We start from the raw sequence: 16,697 nt of genomic DNA on the forward strand, positions 1-16,697 counted from the left end.
TGGTTTTAGAAAATACAGTTTTTTCCATTAAAATATATTAATGCTTAAATGTAATGGGTTGAGGGCCTGGGTGACTCAGTTGGTTGGGCCACTGCCTTCAGCTACCATCATGATCCCGGAGTCCCACATCGGGCTCCGAGCATCACAGGGAGTCTGCTTCTCCCTCTGACCTTCTCGCCTCTCATGCTCTCTCTCTCACATAAATAAATAAAATCTTTTTTAAAAAAAGAAAAAGAATGGGTTTAAAGTTATTATTTATAATTAACAAACTTATTTAGGTTTTCTTTTTTAATTTTATTTTCTAATATAATTAACAAACAGAGTTGTATTAGTTTCAGGTATACAATACAGTGATTCAGCAATTCTGTGCATTTCTAAGTGTTCATCAAGATAAGTGTACTCTTAATCCCCTTGCCTCTTTTCATCCATCCTCCCACCTACCTCCCCTTCGTAACCACCAGTTTGTTATTTATATTTAAGAGTCTGGGGGTACCTGGGTGGTTCAGTTGGTTAAGTATCTGCCTTTGGCTCCGGTCGTGATCTCAGGGTCTCGGGATAGAGCCCTGCATTGGGCTCCCTGCCCAGTGGCAAGCCTGCTTCTCCCTCTCCCTCTGCCTGCTACTCCCCCTGCATGTGCTCTCTCTGTCTCTCTCTCATTGTGTCAAATAAATAAAATCTTTAAAAAAAAAAAGAGATTCTTATATTTAGGAGTCTGTTTTTTAGTGTTTCTTTATTGTTTGTTTTGTTTCTTAAATGCCACATATGTGGTGGCTCAATCAGATAAGTATCCGACTCTTGGTTTCTGCTCAGGTCATGATCTCAGGGTCGTGAGACAGAGCCCCAAGTCAGGCTTCATGCTCAGTGCTGACTGCTTGAGATTCTCTCTCTCCCTTCCCCAAATTCTCTCCAAAATAAATAAATAATTTTTTTTTAAGGTTCCATATATGAGTGAAATCATATGGCATTTGTCTTTCTCTGACTTATTTCACTTAGCAATTTACTCTCTAGGTCTTCTGCAAATGGCAAGATTTCATTCTTCTTTATGACTGAATAATATTCTATTTTTCCTATATAAAACTGTATTTTATAGCTATACCATATATATATAATGTATATTTATGTACCTATTTATCTGTTGATGGATACTTTGGTTGCTTCCACAATTTGACTAAATTCTAAATTCTTTCTTTGTTATTTGAGTTGGTGTAATTTCTTGCCCCGCAGTCAGCTCCCAACTTCCAGTCTCCATTAATAGGCTCAGAGGAGAAAGACTTTTGCCTGTGGAGTGTGGCAAAATCCATCCAAATTCTGGCTCTATCACTTAGCACATGTGTAATCTTGGACCCAAAGAGCTTCCTTCTTCCACAAAATAAAGATAATAAAATCTCCAAAATAATGGTTGGTGTGTCAATTAAATAATGACTATAAACAGGACACTTGGAGTAGCAAGTGCCCAGTAGGTGCTCAGTGAAAGGAAGTTGTTAATTCTTATGCCACTTAAGCTTCCTCCCTCTTATATTTCAGTGACCCTCCCATGATTTTTCAGGCTTTTTTATTCAAGCCCAATAATATCTATGTTAAATATAGATATGCTATTTGTTGTCTGCCTCACATAGAGAAATCTTTTAAGTGAACACTTATCAGGAAATGAGGCAAAGCTTGGTTTGATGAAGTCCAGTTCTGTCCCCTGCCCCCTATTTTCATGCTTTTCTTCTGTTCATCTTTCCTGAGCTTCTATCCTAGGTCCTCAATCCTCCCCATCCTTCACTATGCTTTTCACATATTCCACTGGGGCATTTCTTGTTCTTCATCTGCATATACCATTTTAGGAATCCCTCAATTTGAACAGGGAGAATTTGAAACTTGTATCTCAACTGCTGTCATCTCTGACTCCCTTTTTAAAGTTAAACTCAAGTTTCCATCAGCAGCACCACACGCATTATATGACAATAAATAACACCAAGAAGACTGACACCAGAAACTCGACTGACTTCCATTTCCTCATAATAAAATCCAAACCTCTTGCCTCATCGTTACCATTCCTGCTAATTTCATGTTTATGTTTCCATCTACCCCTTAAAGCTCTCGCTCTAAAATTTTCCCAAGAATTCTCACAGTCCCACATTCCCATCATGAGTGTGATTGTATTTTCTTTCCAGACAAATCTACAGCTTTGTACTTTGTTTTGTTGACTCAGCTTCTGCTTCTCTGGGAAAAACCTCACACACTCTTGCTTATTTCACTGGGATGTTGTGGGTGATGGCTGTAAATGGGCTTGGCTTTTTTCTCATGTCTATTTTATACCCTTACTTATCAGGGTCATTTAATCACTGTCTAGATCTCTGAGAATTTAAAAGCCTATAAAGATGTTTGAGACCAGAGAGAAAAGAATCTTGGCTCTGAAATACAAAAATAAAATAACTGTAAAGTCAAAACTGATATTTTATATTTTATTCCAGTAGCAAAACTATAAAAGTTCTTTCAAGTTTCAAAAGAAAAATCGTATGTGTGCGATGTGCTTCCATTTAGTACACTTGATATGTTGTGTCTTTGGGCAATTGATTTTTTTTTTTTTTTAATTTATTTGACAGAGATCACAAGTAGGCGGCAGAGAGGCAGGCAGAGAGAGAGAGGGAGGGAGGAGGAAGCAGGCTTCTCGCCGAGCAGAGAGCCCGATGCGGGGCTCAATCCCAGGACCCTGAGATCATGAACCAAGCCGAAGGCAGAGGCTTTAACTCACTGAGCCACCCAGGCGCCCCAGGGGCAACTGATTTTTGCAATCTTAAAGCATTAAGAAGAATTTTTCCCCTCTGATCTTCTTACCACTTTGAATCCAGTCCTATTTCATCAGGCATTTGTTGATGAACAAATCCTTCAAATTTTGCCCAATTTTAAACATTTAACAAATTAATTTTTCCTCCTATATAACATGAAAAGAAATATCTACCACTCTACATTTCAGAACTTGTTTCTTTCTTTCAGATATATCCTGGTTCACTGTAAATATATTTCAGGCAATAAAGAAGTCTATCTACATAAACGTAGTCGATTTCCAAATATTTGCTTTAGGGATCATTTCTAAACCACATCTGGGCATATCATCATTTCTTGGACACAATTGAAGTTTCTTTTCACTATCATATTTTTTTTCTAATATAGTGAAGCTGGCATATGCTTAACTATTTCAGTTAAGTTCAGTTAAACACGATTTTAATTGAAGTGAGAGAAGCAATACCTGCTGTGCACAGAAGTGACGCAAAGGGAAGATTAATCAGTTCTGTGTTTAGAGAAGGGCATTTGGAATAACAATAACCAACAGCTGTTGAGGACCTAGGGTGTGATAAGCACTTTATAATACCATTTTCTAATTTATTTAACCTAAACTTCTCCACACTGGAATCTGCAAAGTTCACAGCAACAGTAGTAAGTTAATTTTTACTTATTGTTGCTCCCATGTTTCTGAAAATTGCTGGGCATGCCTTGCATATTGTCCAGTAAGCCTACTTATGTTGCGTATTGCTACAGGTGCACAATGTATGAGGGTCCCTAGTGGGTCCTGGCCTCTGGCAGGTGCAATTTGCTAACACACAGAAGTCCCCACCCAGGTGCTGCCACAGCTCCAGCAGGCCCTGACACAACCATCCAGGATCCCCAGAGTCCTTGAGCGGTGTGTCCATCTTGACCAAGTGTGGAATAGCATCCCTTTCCAGTATGTGACGGAGTCTATTACGGGGCCGCTAGGAAATGATAACTCAAGCTGAATATTCTGCTAACTGTCACATTGCTCTTTCACTTTTTCATTCCAGGCCTTTTTCTCTCCTGAACTAAAACATGTATTTATGGGCCTGTGCAGAATCAGATTTGAATAATATGGCCACTAAGCTCTATGATTCAGTGATGGGCAGTGTCCCTGAGAATGAATTACCCCCAACGTGGCTCTTCAATACCAGGTAAGTGGATATTGTTTGGGCAGATCCCATCAATCATCTGGCACAGTGATCCATGTCCAGATTCCAGCAAGGGTCCCCGCTAGGCTTATTGGCTGGAAGAGAAATTTAATTTATTTTAGAAATGAGAAAAACAAGGATCAGCAAATGTAGATTATCTGCCTGAGCTCATAGGCTTAGGAAATAACCAAAACAAGATTCAAAATCCAGCCCCAAGTTTTGTGGGTTTAGAATATCAAATTACTTCCTGGAACTCAAGCTCTTCTTTATCTCAGATATACCATTCTGTTCTTTAAATGCTTTTCCTGCCTTTCCAACCACCTGCTAAGGGAGCACCAATAAATAAAACCATCTCTGTTTATGAGGAGTTTACACTTCAGGGAACTGATCACTGTCTTCTTTCCTTCTTTCCCAAGCTATTATTTTAACCCATATAACAATGAGAAAGTACTCCCTCAGCCACCCCAGGGAGAAAAAACAAGAGTAATACCTGACTTCTCTATAGGAAAATACAGCGTTCCTTTTTCAGGACTGACACATCAGCCCAGCCAACCCCTCTTTGGCAGCCTAGGAAATGGACTGTGCCCTTTTTTGTCTGTTGTGTTTGAGGTAAGAGAAGACAAATCAAGCCATTTCTGGAAGGTAGACAACGTGATTACAGCCGAGAAACACGACTACTACTGACTCCAACATTTACCTCCCGTTCATAGTATACAGATACAGCCACCTGGAGGGAGGAGCTAACCCAAGAGTCACAAGGAAATTGAACAGATTCCTAACTACTCCTGGCAAGTGTGTAACCATCACCTACGCCAGCCCTTCCTGAGCGCCAAGGAATACTGTACAACATGGGCTCAGGAAGGTGGCAGAGGAAACATTGCTCAAGGATTAAATAGAGTTTCTCTTAGGATGGGGTAGGGGGAATACCGCAGGAAAGGACTCTGATAAGAAAAAGAAATGAACTTGTCAGCCTGACCCATCTCAAGCTCTGGTGCTAACTTGGGAGATGCAGCCCTGGTCTGTGATAGTGATTCAGGGATCACCCTACCTTGTGACCTAGATAAGGTTCCTCTGAATCTCATTCCATTCTGGTAGAAAGTCTAAAAATCCTCCCCAGTGTTGTGGTAAATCCTGAAGTCTTGAGTTACCGTGATCATCTCTGACTTCAGACTCCTGCATCGGCAGATCACCCAGACATCCTGTTTCTGTCCTTACCCTGTCAGTCTGGATGCAGATCCAAGCACCTTTCCGTAATTCCCACAAAGCAGACAAGCGGTGGATGGCACAGAATTGACTGAAGTTTTGGGTTTTCAGTTTTAGATTCCCACTAGCATACAGTGATCCCAAAGGCAGACATTTGGTCTTGCGTACTATAATGTTGAAAACAACAAGAGAACGCTCAGAGAGAGTCAGCTGCATGGATAAAGTGAGGCATCTTGTCTTCAAGGAAAACACAAGCAACTTCTATTTATGTTATACATCTTTGTTCTTACAAGTCTTTAGCCTCATCCCACTAGGCCTTTCTCACTGGCCACTTTTTTCTATATCACTTCCAGCTGCGAGCCATTCTTCCTGTTCCTCTTCCCATCTCTCCTCCTCACTCCCTTTTTCCTGGATTGGCGCTGGGAAATTCAAACTTTCTGCATCTTATTATAGAAAGCAATTTGTGGGGTGCCTGGGTGGTTCAGTGGTTTAAAGCCTCTGCCTTCGACTCAGGTCATAATCTCAGGGTCCTGGGATCAAGCCCCGTTTCAGGCTCTCTGCTCAGCAGGGAGCCTGCTTCCTCCTCTCTCTCTGCCTGCCTCTCTGCCTACTTGTGATCTCTGGCTGTCAAATAAATAAATAAAATCTTTAAAAAAAAAAAAGAAAAGAAAGCAATTTGTATTCCCCTCTAATTCCCATGGTTTACATATCCAAAACCACTTCAGTACTCAGCAAAACCTCTTAGCCTTTTTGCTACCTAATACATCTTGGCATTATGTTATCCTGTGTGAACAAGACCAGGAAGTATTTGCTTTGCAGAGAAAAAAAAAAAAAAATCAGTGAAGGCAGGAATCATTTAAAAGTATATATTTACACCTTAAATTTTTAAATTTTTAATTTTATGTCAAAGCATATTCATGTTCACTTATTCGCCAGTTGGTTAACATTAGGCCAAGGACTTCTCTTGGAGCAGGAGTCCCCCTGATTGGAGCTCTGAATCAGCTTTCTTAAGTAAACCAAACCCCTAGGGTATTTGCTGCAGATTTTAGTGTTTGCTGTTTGAAGACAGTTGATGACTTCTGTAAGGGCAGATTATTTTTAGTGTTTTTTTTTTTTTTTTTTTATGTTATTCCCCAGTGTTTTATAGCAATCTCGCCACAATTTTTTTAGTAAATTGCTTTTAAGATTTCCAACATTTTTCATAGCTATTTGTATCAGATTATATAGCATTTAATTGAGGATATAACTTCATAAGTAAACTTGGCAAATTTAGACCCAAATGCAAGGGACCCTTACTAAACAAACAACTTCACTAAAGGGAGCAGAATCATTTGTGACTTCTGGCTCCCGGCATCCGGTGTGTGTTTCAGTTAATCTCGTGAGTCTATTTCGTTGTCAGGTGAGAAACACGTCGCTGGAGCGCCTGGGTAGCTCAGTCAGTTAAGTGTCTGCCTTGGGCTCAGCTCATGATCCTAGATCACCAGCCCCACATTGGGCTCTCTGCTCAGCAGGGAGCCTGCTTCTCCCTTTGCCTGCCCCTCTGCCTGCTTGTGCTTTCTCTCGCTCGCTCTCTCTCTCTGTCAAATCAATAACTAAAACTTTAAAAAAGAAAGAAAAAAGAAAAGAAATATGTCACTGTTGCCATTTCTTCTCAATAAATTCAGATCAGAACTTCTAATGTTGTACTTACTAGGAAAATGGTCATGTTTTAGTTCCCTTAGTTGGTAAAATTCCTTTAGAAAAACTCATTTTTGCCTCTCTGCTGAGCTAACAAGACGGAGGAAGCCTCGGGCTGCTGTGGAGTGCGGTGGTGCTGGGCTACTCCAGCCCCGAAGGTGAGAAGGTGGGCTTAGCAGGAAGCCTGTAAGAGAGACCCAGAGTGTTGCTAGAAACAGAGAGTGCCACGGGCAAGCAGCTTATTCAGTTTTCCCTTCCCCTATGGAGTTGTTTCCCTTCTTTTCTCCTGTCTTTGAGAGGTTTTGTTTCCCGTTGGAGTGTATCTTTAACTCTGCCAGCCCCAGTGTTTTATTATTTGCTTTTGACCCTTGAAACGCTCCCAGCAAACCTGCCTCCCTTTAATTATGATCTACGCGCTAGTGGTTTTAGGATCCGGGAAGGGCTGTTATCTTGGTCTTGCCATTTGGAAATCTTTTCCTGGTTACATGCCGTAATCACAGGATTCCCAGAACCACATGCTCCTGTTTTCATATCTGAATTAAAAAGCACTGGACAGTTATCTACCTCATTTTCTCCACCCTAGACATGGCTTGCATTCATTTCTAGATCAAATGAACAAAAGCAAAAGGTCTGCTCTTCCTCCTACCATTGGGAAGTGGCAAGAGCAACAAGATAGAAAGCCACTGCTGGGTTCCAGCTTGGCCGCCAGATGCACAACATATAAAACCGTTGCCTGTAGCAGAGGTTAATCTACATTGGTATGGCCATGTGCCTCTCTGCAGCCTGGTGTTCCAGTCTTCCTGACGTCCACTAAGCCTCCAGGGAACACCCATTCCTGACCTGACCTTCTGACCTCTACCAGTCACCCACCACCACCTGCCCCACATATAAAATAATCCCAGCACCTTCAATCTAAATCAAAGCTAAGTTCGGTGAAGTCAGAGACTTCAGGAGACACCATGACTAAAGCTGCCCTATTCCACATCAACCATCCCACCAACATGGGCCTTTTGTGTCCCAACTTCTCCAGCACGTTTCATCCCCATACTAATATGCCATGATCAACAAATGCCTCAATATCTTGATCTCCTTATGGGCTCTTCCCTCAGCCTCCTGGCTATGCTGGGATCAGGAGAGGTGCCACCTTAGGGATGGGGTACACACAGGTGCAAAGGCCCTGGTGACATGGTGTATCTTAAACTATAATGTAGGTACATGAGTGTTCACTTTTTAATTTTTTAATTTGTATATATTCATTGTAGACTATGCCTTAATATGAATTATCTACTTCATAATTTAACAATTTTTTTAAAAAACCAACCTCTGTTTCTTTGAGGCAAACACCAGCCAGCTATGGTACTCTCCATCCCTTTTGGTCAACCCCTGTTGAGTGCTAAAATACTGGTTGTTCTCACTCATTTATTGTTACATGAATAGATCCTCCCATAACCCTACCTTTTTCTGGTTACCCATCTTTTTCTCCCCTCTGCTTCTGGTAAGAGAAGTTTAAGTTGTGCTTGTTTTCAATAATTGAATACATTTCCAGAACCAGCCCTTCCTTCAGGTTCCTATCTACTATAAAATGATGAGAATCACAACTAGTACCATTCAGTTTTACTAATCCCTTCTACTAAGGTTTGGTTAATTGAGTACCCAGAATGCATTTCTTAATCTACCTGGGATGTACAGTAGAACCAGGTAGGCTAAATCAGGGAAATCAGAGTGTTACATCAGGCAATCACTGTCCTACCCCAAAGGCCTGAAGACTGACTTCTTATCATCACTCTCAGGATCTCTCTCATGACCTAAGGAAGTCCATTCTCCCTGTAGGCCCTGCAATGCGGGAAGATTACTTGGTGTGGGGAAAGACCACATACCTGAGGTCAGAATATGGGTGTAGTGTGAGAGTAAAGGAGAAATAGAAGGGAATTTTTCTTTTATGGATGTCTTTTCTTTTACTTGCCTGATTGCTCTGGCTAGGACTTCCAGTGCTATTTTGAAAAGAAGTGGCAAGAGTGGGCATCCTTGCCTTGTACCAGACCTTCAAGGGAAAGATTTCACGTTTTCCCTGTTAATTATTTTAGCTGTGAGATTTTCATAGATAGCCTTTATTGTGTTACACTTGTCTATTGAGAATTTTAATCATGTACTTTTTTTAAGTAAACTATACCCAGTGTGGGACTATGGAGTGATGAAGCTTGAATTCACATCTCTGAGATCAAGAGTCACATGTCCTACTAACTGAGCCCCCCAGAAGCCCCAAGAATTGTAATCATGAATCAGTGGACTTTGTCATGTGCTCTTTCTTAATCTAGGGAGATGATCATGGTTTTTTTTTTCCCTTTTATTTGGTAATGTGGTAAATCACATTGATTTGAATATATTGAACTATCCCTCCATAAGAGAGATAAATTTCACTTGATCATGGTGTATGGTCCTTTCAATGTGCTATTGAATTCAGTTTGCTAATATTTTATTGAGGATTTTTCATGTCTGTTCATCAGGAATGCTGTCTGTAATTTTCTTTTCTGATCTGTTTATCTGGTTTTGGTATTAACATGATGCTAACTTCATAAAATGAGTTTGGAGGTGTTCTCTCTTTTTCTGTATTTGAAAGAGTTTAAGAAGGATTGATATTCTTCTTTGAATACTTGGTGGAATTTATGCATGAAGACACCTGGTCCTGGACTTCTCTGTTGAGGTTTTCAATTACTGATTCAATCTCCTTATTTGTTATTTGTTTCACGCTTTTCATTTTTTCTTCATTCGGTTTTGGTAGGTTGTATGTGTCTAGAAATTTATGCAACTCTTCTAGGTTACCCAGTTTACTAGTGTGTATAACTGCTTATAATTGTCCCTTCTGATTCTTTTTATTTCTGAGACATCCATTGTAATGTCCACTCTTTCACTTCTTACTTTATTTATATGCATTTTCTCTTTGTTCCTTAGTTAAGGGTTTGTCAGTTTTATCTTTTCAAAAAACCAATTATTAGTTTTGTCGATATTTTTCTATTCCCTTTTTGACTTATTTCTCCTCTAATTTTTATTGATGAAGTTCTAGAACCTAGGTGAGGTTAGGTGGGCTGAGGTCCAGAGCCGATGACCAAGAAAGAATTCTTGAGACATCTTTGGTGCAAAATGGTGGTTTATTAAAACACGGGGACAGGACCCGTGGGCAGGAAGAGCTGCTGCCCCAGGTTGTGAGGGTAGGCATGTTATATACCTTGCAGTTGGGGGAAGGTGAGGAGAAGGGAGGTTTCAACGGGAGTTTTCATATGCTAAAGAGGGCCTACAAGGTGCCAGGATATCGGAGGCCTACCAGAGGCCTTGCCCTTGCAGACCTTGCCCTTGTGGCTTGATCAATATTGTCTTTAGGCCAGCCATTAACATTAAGATAGTTGGGAGACTTTTTGGTGGGATGTCACAATCCTACTATCCATTGTCTTTGTTAGTGAGATTTAGGACATTTGCAAGCCAAGGGAGACTCCTGTCTAGCAGGATTGTGAGCTCTGCAAGTTAACTATTTGCTTATTGTTCATGGCAGTCAGGGCTGCCTGAGGGATGCTACACTTAGGACTGAGGGGGAGCGGATGGAGAGGGGGGTGCAACGCGCCAGCTTTTGCTTTGTCTTCAGCCAGCCCTGTGCTCCCTCATCATTATCACTTCCTTCTGTCTGCTAAATTTGGGTTTAGTTTGTTCTTCTAGTTTCTCGATGTATAAAATTAGATTGTTTATTTGAGATCTTTCTTAATGTAAATGTTTATTGGTATAAATCCCCCTTAATACTGCTTCTGCTCTATCCCATAAGTTTTGGTATGGGTTTGGTTTTCTTTTTTATTTGTCTCAAGATACTCTAAGTTCTTTTGCTTACCACTTTTACCCAAGGGTTGTTTTAGAGTGTGTTGTTTCATTTTCACACATTCATGAATTTTCCATTATTTACTTATTCTCTTTTTAAAATATTATTTTATTTTATTTTATTTTTTGCTGTTATTGACATCTAGTTTTATTCCACTGTGGTCAGAAAAAAATTCTTAGAATGGTTTTAATCTTCTTGAAATTGTTAAGACTTGTTTTTTCGATGTAACATTGATATATCCTAGAAAATGAGCTTTGTACACTTAAGAAACATGAATTCTTTGCTATTGGACGGAAAGTTGGTGTATGTCCATTTGGTCTGTAGTATTGGTCAAATCAGCTGTTTTTTCATTGATTTTTTTGTCTTGGTATTCTATACATTATTGTAAGTGGAATATTGAGGTCCCTTGCTGCTATTAGATTGTTGTCAATTTGTCAGTTGTTGAGTTTTTCTTTCAGGTGTGTTGGTATTTTCTGTATATATGTAAGTGCTCTTGTGTTGAGTGCATGTGTTTATAATATACTTTCCTATTGAATTAACCCTTTTATCATTGTATAATGTCCTTCTTTGTATAATTTGTTTGATGTAAGTATAGCCCCCTTCTTTTTCTTGGTTACCATTTGCATGGAATATCTTTTCCTGTTCTTCACTTTCAGCCTATCTGTGTCTTTAAAGTGAATCTCTTGTACATTGCATGGTGATGAGTATTGGTGGGGTTTTTTGATCTGTTCAATCAGGCACTTGTACCTTTTGTTTAGTGAGCTTAGCATATTTACATTTAAAGTAATTCTTAAGAGAGGGAGGCAGGCCTAAGAGATTCTTAACTATTAAGAACAAACTGAGGGTGGCTGGATGGGTGGGGGATGGGCTAAATGGGTGAGGAGGTTAAGGAGGGGTTAAGGAGGACACCTGTTGTGATGAGCACTGGGTGTTATATTTAAGCTAATCACTAAATTCTACTCCTTCAACTAATATTATACTATATGTTAAACTAAGTAGAATTTAAAAAAAAAAGTAATTTAGAAACAAAAAAAAAGTAATTACTGATATGAGAGTATTTATTATTGCCATTTCCTTCTTTGTTTTCTGTTTTTTTGCTCCTGTTTTGTACCTCTCTTCCACTCTTTTCTTCTTTGCTATGTGATTATTTTTTTTGTAGTGATTTGCTCTTATTTTTTCTTTCTTTTTTTGTATTTATTGACTTTAATTGCATGCAAAATTTTATACTTTTACTCTCCTATCCCTACATTTTGTGTTCTTATCATGAGTGCTTCTTTTTATAGCATGTACTCATTAAAAACAGGCAGTTCTGTCAGCTGAGGTCAGCACTGGTGAAGACTGCAAGTATCCTTGATACCAAAACTACCGCAGCAAGTTCCGTTAGCCTTCTTTTGCTCTCCTACCCGACAGGGGAGGTCCTGGCCAATGAGGTCCGTGTTCAAGCTGACCTCACCAGCCATCACAATCAATGTAGAGAGAAGCGGCCTCATGGAATGCTTTCGAGAATGCTGCTAGCTTTTTACAGAATCACCTGCAGATGTGCTTGGAAGCTACAAAAATTCCAACAAGGAAGAGAATTCTTTTGTCTTCTGACAAGACCCTTGTTCCTCCTGAACTGAGCTGCTTTGAGATACACTGCAGAAGTGCAAGTAAATGCGGTGTGCTGCTTTTCCATTTGTCAAAATAAATTAAAATCGGTCTTCAGTGGCAGATACTGTGGCCTGAAAAAAAAAAAAAAAGGTCCTGGGGTCTGCAGTGCAGGCACCAAGGCACTGGGGAGGGTGGTGCAGTGGCTCCGGTCACAGTGAGGGTGCACCAACAGGCCCTTCTCTGTACTTCTCAGTACAGCAGTGTGTACTTTAGGCATCTCTGTCAGCTGGAGTTAGTGTCAGCAAACACCACAGAGGACCTTGATGATGAAAACTGCAGGTTTTCTACCAGTGGCAAAGGCTGCTGGGGTCCTCTTGCTCTCCTTTCCCTGCAGTAAAATGTCATGGCCAAGGGGATCCCTCTTGGTGTGGAGCAGGGCCACACTGGAGGATGGAATGACACACATAAAATGCTTGTGTTTTCCTATGAGGCCATCTTGATTTTTTTGATCCACTGGGTTGCTGCAGCTTCTTCATTGCACTCCCAAAGCCTTCCCAGAGCTATTTTTATCTGTGGGCAGTTGTTAATTTTTTTTCGTGGAGGGATGAAAGCTGGGGCTTCCTAGCCCTCCATCTTGTTGATGTTACTTGCTTTAAGTTTGAAACATAAACTTGGCTTGAGTGGTCATCAAGTCAGTGGTGTAAATAATGACATTATTTTGTCAATTGTACTACATCTCTGACTATATTTCCAAACCTCCATTTAGATTCAGATCCTCTTCCCAAAACTCTAGGCTACTCCGCATCTGCACAGGTTCCCTAAAATCAGCATGTCCAAAAACAGATGTCATGATCTTCTTCCTTAAACCTGCTCCTCTTCCAGAATCCTAGAGCTTGCTTAACAGCTTTCCCACCTACCCAGCTGAGCTTATCAGGGGCCACTCTTGACTCCTTCCTCTTTCTAATGCTCCCACATCCAATAAATACCAAGTCTCATCTATTTTACTTCTTAGATATCTCTCTTTTTTTTCTTTTGTAGGAAATCTTTTTATTCACACTAAAGAAATTGCCTTTAGTTTTTATATTTAAAACATTTTATTTTTTGAAACAGTGAAAATACATATTAAGAGCATCCTTAAAACTATTTCATATACATTTTAGTTACTTATTTTTTTTCTCAGCTTGTGTTAGTTTAAATTTAATTAGTTTTTTTTTTAATTTATGGTATCTTTATATTATTAACATATAATGTATTATCTGTTTCAGGGGTACAGGTCTGTGATTCATCAGTCTTACACTATACACAGGGCTCACCATAACACATACCCTCCCCATTGTCCATCATGCACCCACCCCATCCCCCACTCCCTCCACTCCAGCAACCCTCAGTTTGCTTCCTGAGATTCTTATGGTTTGTCTGCATCTTTTAGATATCTCTTGAACCCATCTCCACTGCCATTGGCCTCATCCAGGTCTCCTTTACTTTGCATTTGGACCACAGAAACACTACCCTAATTTACTCCATGTCCCCACTCTCTCTAGGTCATCCTTGTTATGGCAGCCTAAGAGGTCTTTACAAAATTCATCAGATCATGTTCCTTTCTTGACCTTTAGGGTGAAGTTCCAGATCCTTAATGGTTTATAGGAAACCCTATGGCCTACCCTTGTCTACTCTACTCTACTGAGAACCTTTTTTTTTTCTTAAACATTTTATTTATTTATTTGACAACCAGAGATCACAAGTAGGCAGAGGGGCAGGCGGAGAGAGAGAGGAGAAAGCAGGCTCCCTGCTGAGCAGAGAGCCCGATGCGGGGCTCTATCCCAGGACCCTGGGATCATGACCCGAGCTGAAGGCAGAGGCTTTAACCCACTGAGCCACCCAGGTGCCCCTCCACTGAGAAACTTTATCGCCTCTAGACTCCTAGCTCTCTCTACTCCAACCATGCTTGTATTTCTTTCAGTTCCTCAGACATCCATGTTACTTCCATCTTCTGGCCTTTGCACATGCTGTCCCCCTGCCCTCCATATGCTCCTCCTCTTTCCATTGAGCTAATTCCTGTTCATCCCTCAGGGTTTAACTTAAAGGGCACTTTCTCAGGAAAACTTCCTTGACTTTCTAGAATACGCTGTTAATCTGCCCTGTGTCCCAGAGCACTCTGCCCTTTTTTTCAGTTGTTTATTCACAATTATTTAATGTGTGTCTTCACCACCAGAATGCATGTTCCATGAAGACATTAAAGTACCCACACCACCTGTAGCTGTATACCTAGTGCCTTGCTAACGCCCAGCACCCAGTCAAGTCTCAGTAAACAGTTGCTGACCAGTGATTGAAACGCAGTTCTTCCTAGTTAAGGATTCAGTTCCGGTGTGCAGATATAACCTAAACACCAATAGTCCATGATATTTGTGCTTTCATTTAAGCCCTTTGACCCTTATTTTTCATTTTACACATCTTTTTATGTACATACTAGACTTCTCGCTTCCCCTTTTTCCTCTTCCCAGCGATGTGTCACAAATTGATGTATTTTTATTGGGTGAGGCCCAGGCAATCTCCCTGTTTATAACTCTGGCCTTTCTGTGAGCAAACACACAAAGTGAACTTTGGTTTATCTCCTATCATAATGTAGCTCCTAATTGCTGGCAGGGAGGCTGTATTCCATAGCCCACGTGACCAGTGGGGCATGACCAGAAAGGAGCGTGGGGAAGAGTGGACCAAAGGACCCAGCTAGAGGCTGCCCAGCTGGAGTCCCTGCCTCCCTAAAGGCACAGAGTAAAACAAGTGAGCACAAGGGGTATGGTTCTGAGGTAAGCAAGGGCACGAAGATGACACTGTTGGGCTTAGCTTTGTGGTCACTGCTCCTCCGTCCAGGACTGACATACTGGGCCTCCCAGATCAGTCAGAACTGCAACAATGGCAGCTACGAGATCAGCGTCCTGATGATGAACAACTCAGCCTTCCCAGAGTCCTTGGATAACTTGAGACAAGCGGTGGATGAGGGAGTGGAAATAGTGAAACAGCGTCTGCTTACTGCTGGTAAGAACATCGTCAAAGAGTCCATCTCCTTCCTGTTACCACCTCTGGGGTCAAATGGTTGCTTAGCCAAGACCTTCCATTTGCCTGATCACCCACTCTCCTCTAAGGCTGGCCCCACAACCCCTTTCTGTTTCAAGGCAGTAGGCTCTCAGAGAGAAGGATTTAGGTCCTACCGCATTGTGCTCCATCATAATCCACCCTGCTCTTGGAATGGCCCCAACCCAGGGAATTGCATATGTTCACAGCAGTGAACTGCCCCAGACAAAACTCGATTGATGGCTCAGTTTCAGGAGGGCATTGTGTTCCTTTCTGAAGCTGCTCAGAGGCGGTATTTGGTCTGGACCTGAGACTTTACAGGCTTACAGTCAAGAAGATGAATTAAGAGAGTTAAATTCGTACAGACGTGGACTCTTTTTCTGGGGTTTTTAATCCATCTGTTCACTCTTACATCTCTGTTGGCTGTTATTATAAGACACAATCAAATTTGTAACCAAATTCAGTGTTGCGGTTCTTTATTGTATCTAGTAGTTATTAAAATAAACTTTATAACATCAGATAAAATACATAAAGGGAAAAAATCATGCCTGATAATTTTCAGCCACCTGGATATTTCATTTCCAGTGTCTGTTAATATATGCCTCTTAGTTTCTTGTTTTTAAGAACATGGTTGGGATCACTATGGTATAGAAAAAACCTTCTATCCTTCTGATTTTATGTCACATTATTCCGCAAGTGACTTTCCTAAAACTGTGTAATCTTCATGTGAATCTTCATCACATCATGTGAGTGGATATAGAATATTCCTTGGAGTCAAACCTTCTAATTATTCCCTATTGTATGATTTCCTTTTGTTTTTAAATTTTCATGATTATTTTAAAATACTATAATAAACACACACACACACACATAGATCTATGTATACTTTTTTTCTATTCTTGAGACTTGATTGCCAAAAGTATAATTACTGAGTCAATGACTAGAGCATACATCTTAATGTTTATTTGTAGTTCTAAAGAGGGTATGTCTTCATTTCCTCCATTTAAAATTCTGTGGTAATCAGCTCTTTTTTAGTGCCCAAGCTGCATGGTTTCATTACCTTGTGGTAATGCCATGTGGCTAGCACAATGTATATGTTATATGTTATTTGGTACCTCTGCCAATGACTTTACATAGTGTCTGGAAGGTATTTAAGCCCTCGTGCTATACATCGCTGTTCCTAGACTGGACGTGTGTGTTCTGAGAAGTTATCATAAGTAAGATTTGAATAACCACTAAAAATGCAATAAAATGCTATGGTAATAAAAGCAAGAGGTATCATACATCACATATGTGTGATAACTTTTTGCTGTGCAATATACATTTCTTTGACTTGCCTGAGACCAATTCTG

The 16,697-nt window shown here is 40.5% G+C and overlaps 1 protein-coding gene across 4 annotated transcripts in view; it reads left to right on the forward strand.

Annotated features, from left to right (window-relative positions):
* GUCY2C (guanylate cyclase 2C) overlaps nt 1–16,697 on the forward strand; it is a 130,709-nt gene that overhangs the window by 46,123 nt on the left and 67,889 nt on the right. For 3 of the 4 annotated variants that reach the window (XM_059185991.1, XM_059185993.1, XM_059185992.1), the window contains one exon: nt 3,807–3,950. In XM_059185991.1, coding sequence (XP_059041974.1) covers nt 3,917–3,950 — 34 coding nt within the window. In that variant the 5' untranslated portion in view covers nt 3,807–3,916. Of the gene's footprint in view, nt 1–3,806; nt 3,951–14,924; nt 15,310–16,697 lie in introns of those variants that run through there. The other variant, XM_059185990.1, reaches the window with a different exon arrangement.

Source organism: Mustela lutreola, chromosome 8, assembly GCF_030435805.1.
Source record: "Mustela lutreola isolate mMusLut2 chromosome 8, mMusLut2.pri, whole genome shotgun sequence".
Classification (NCBI taxonomy): domain Eukaryota; kingdom Metazoa; phylum Chordata; class Mammalia; order Carnivora; family Mustelidae; genus Mustela; species Mustela lutreola.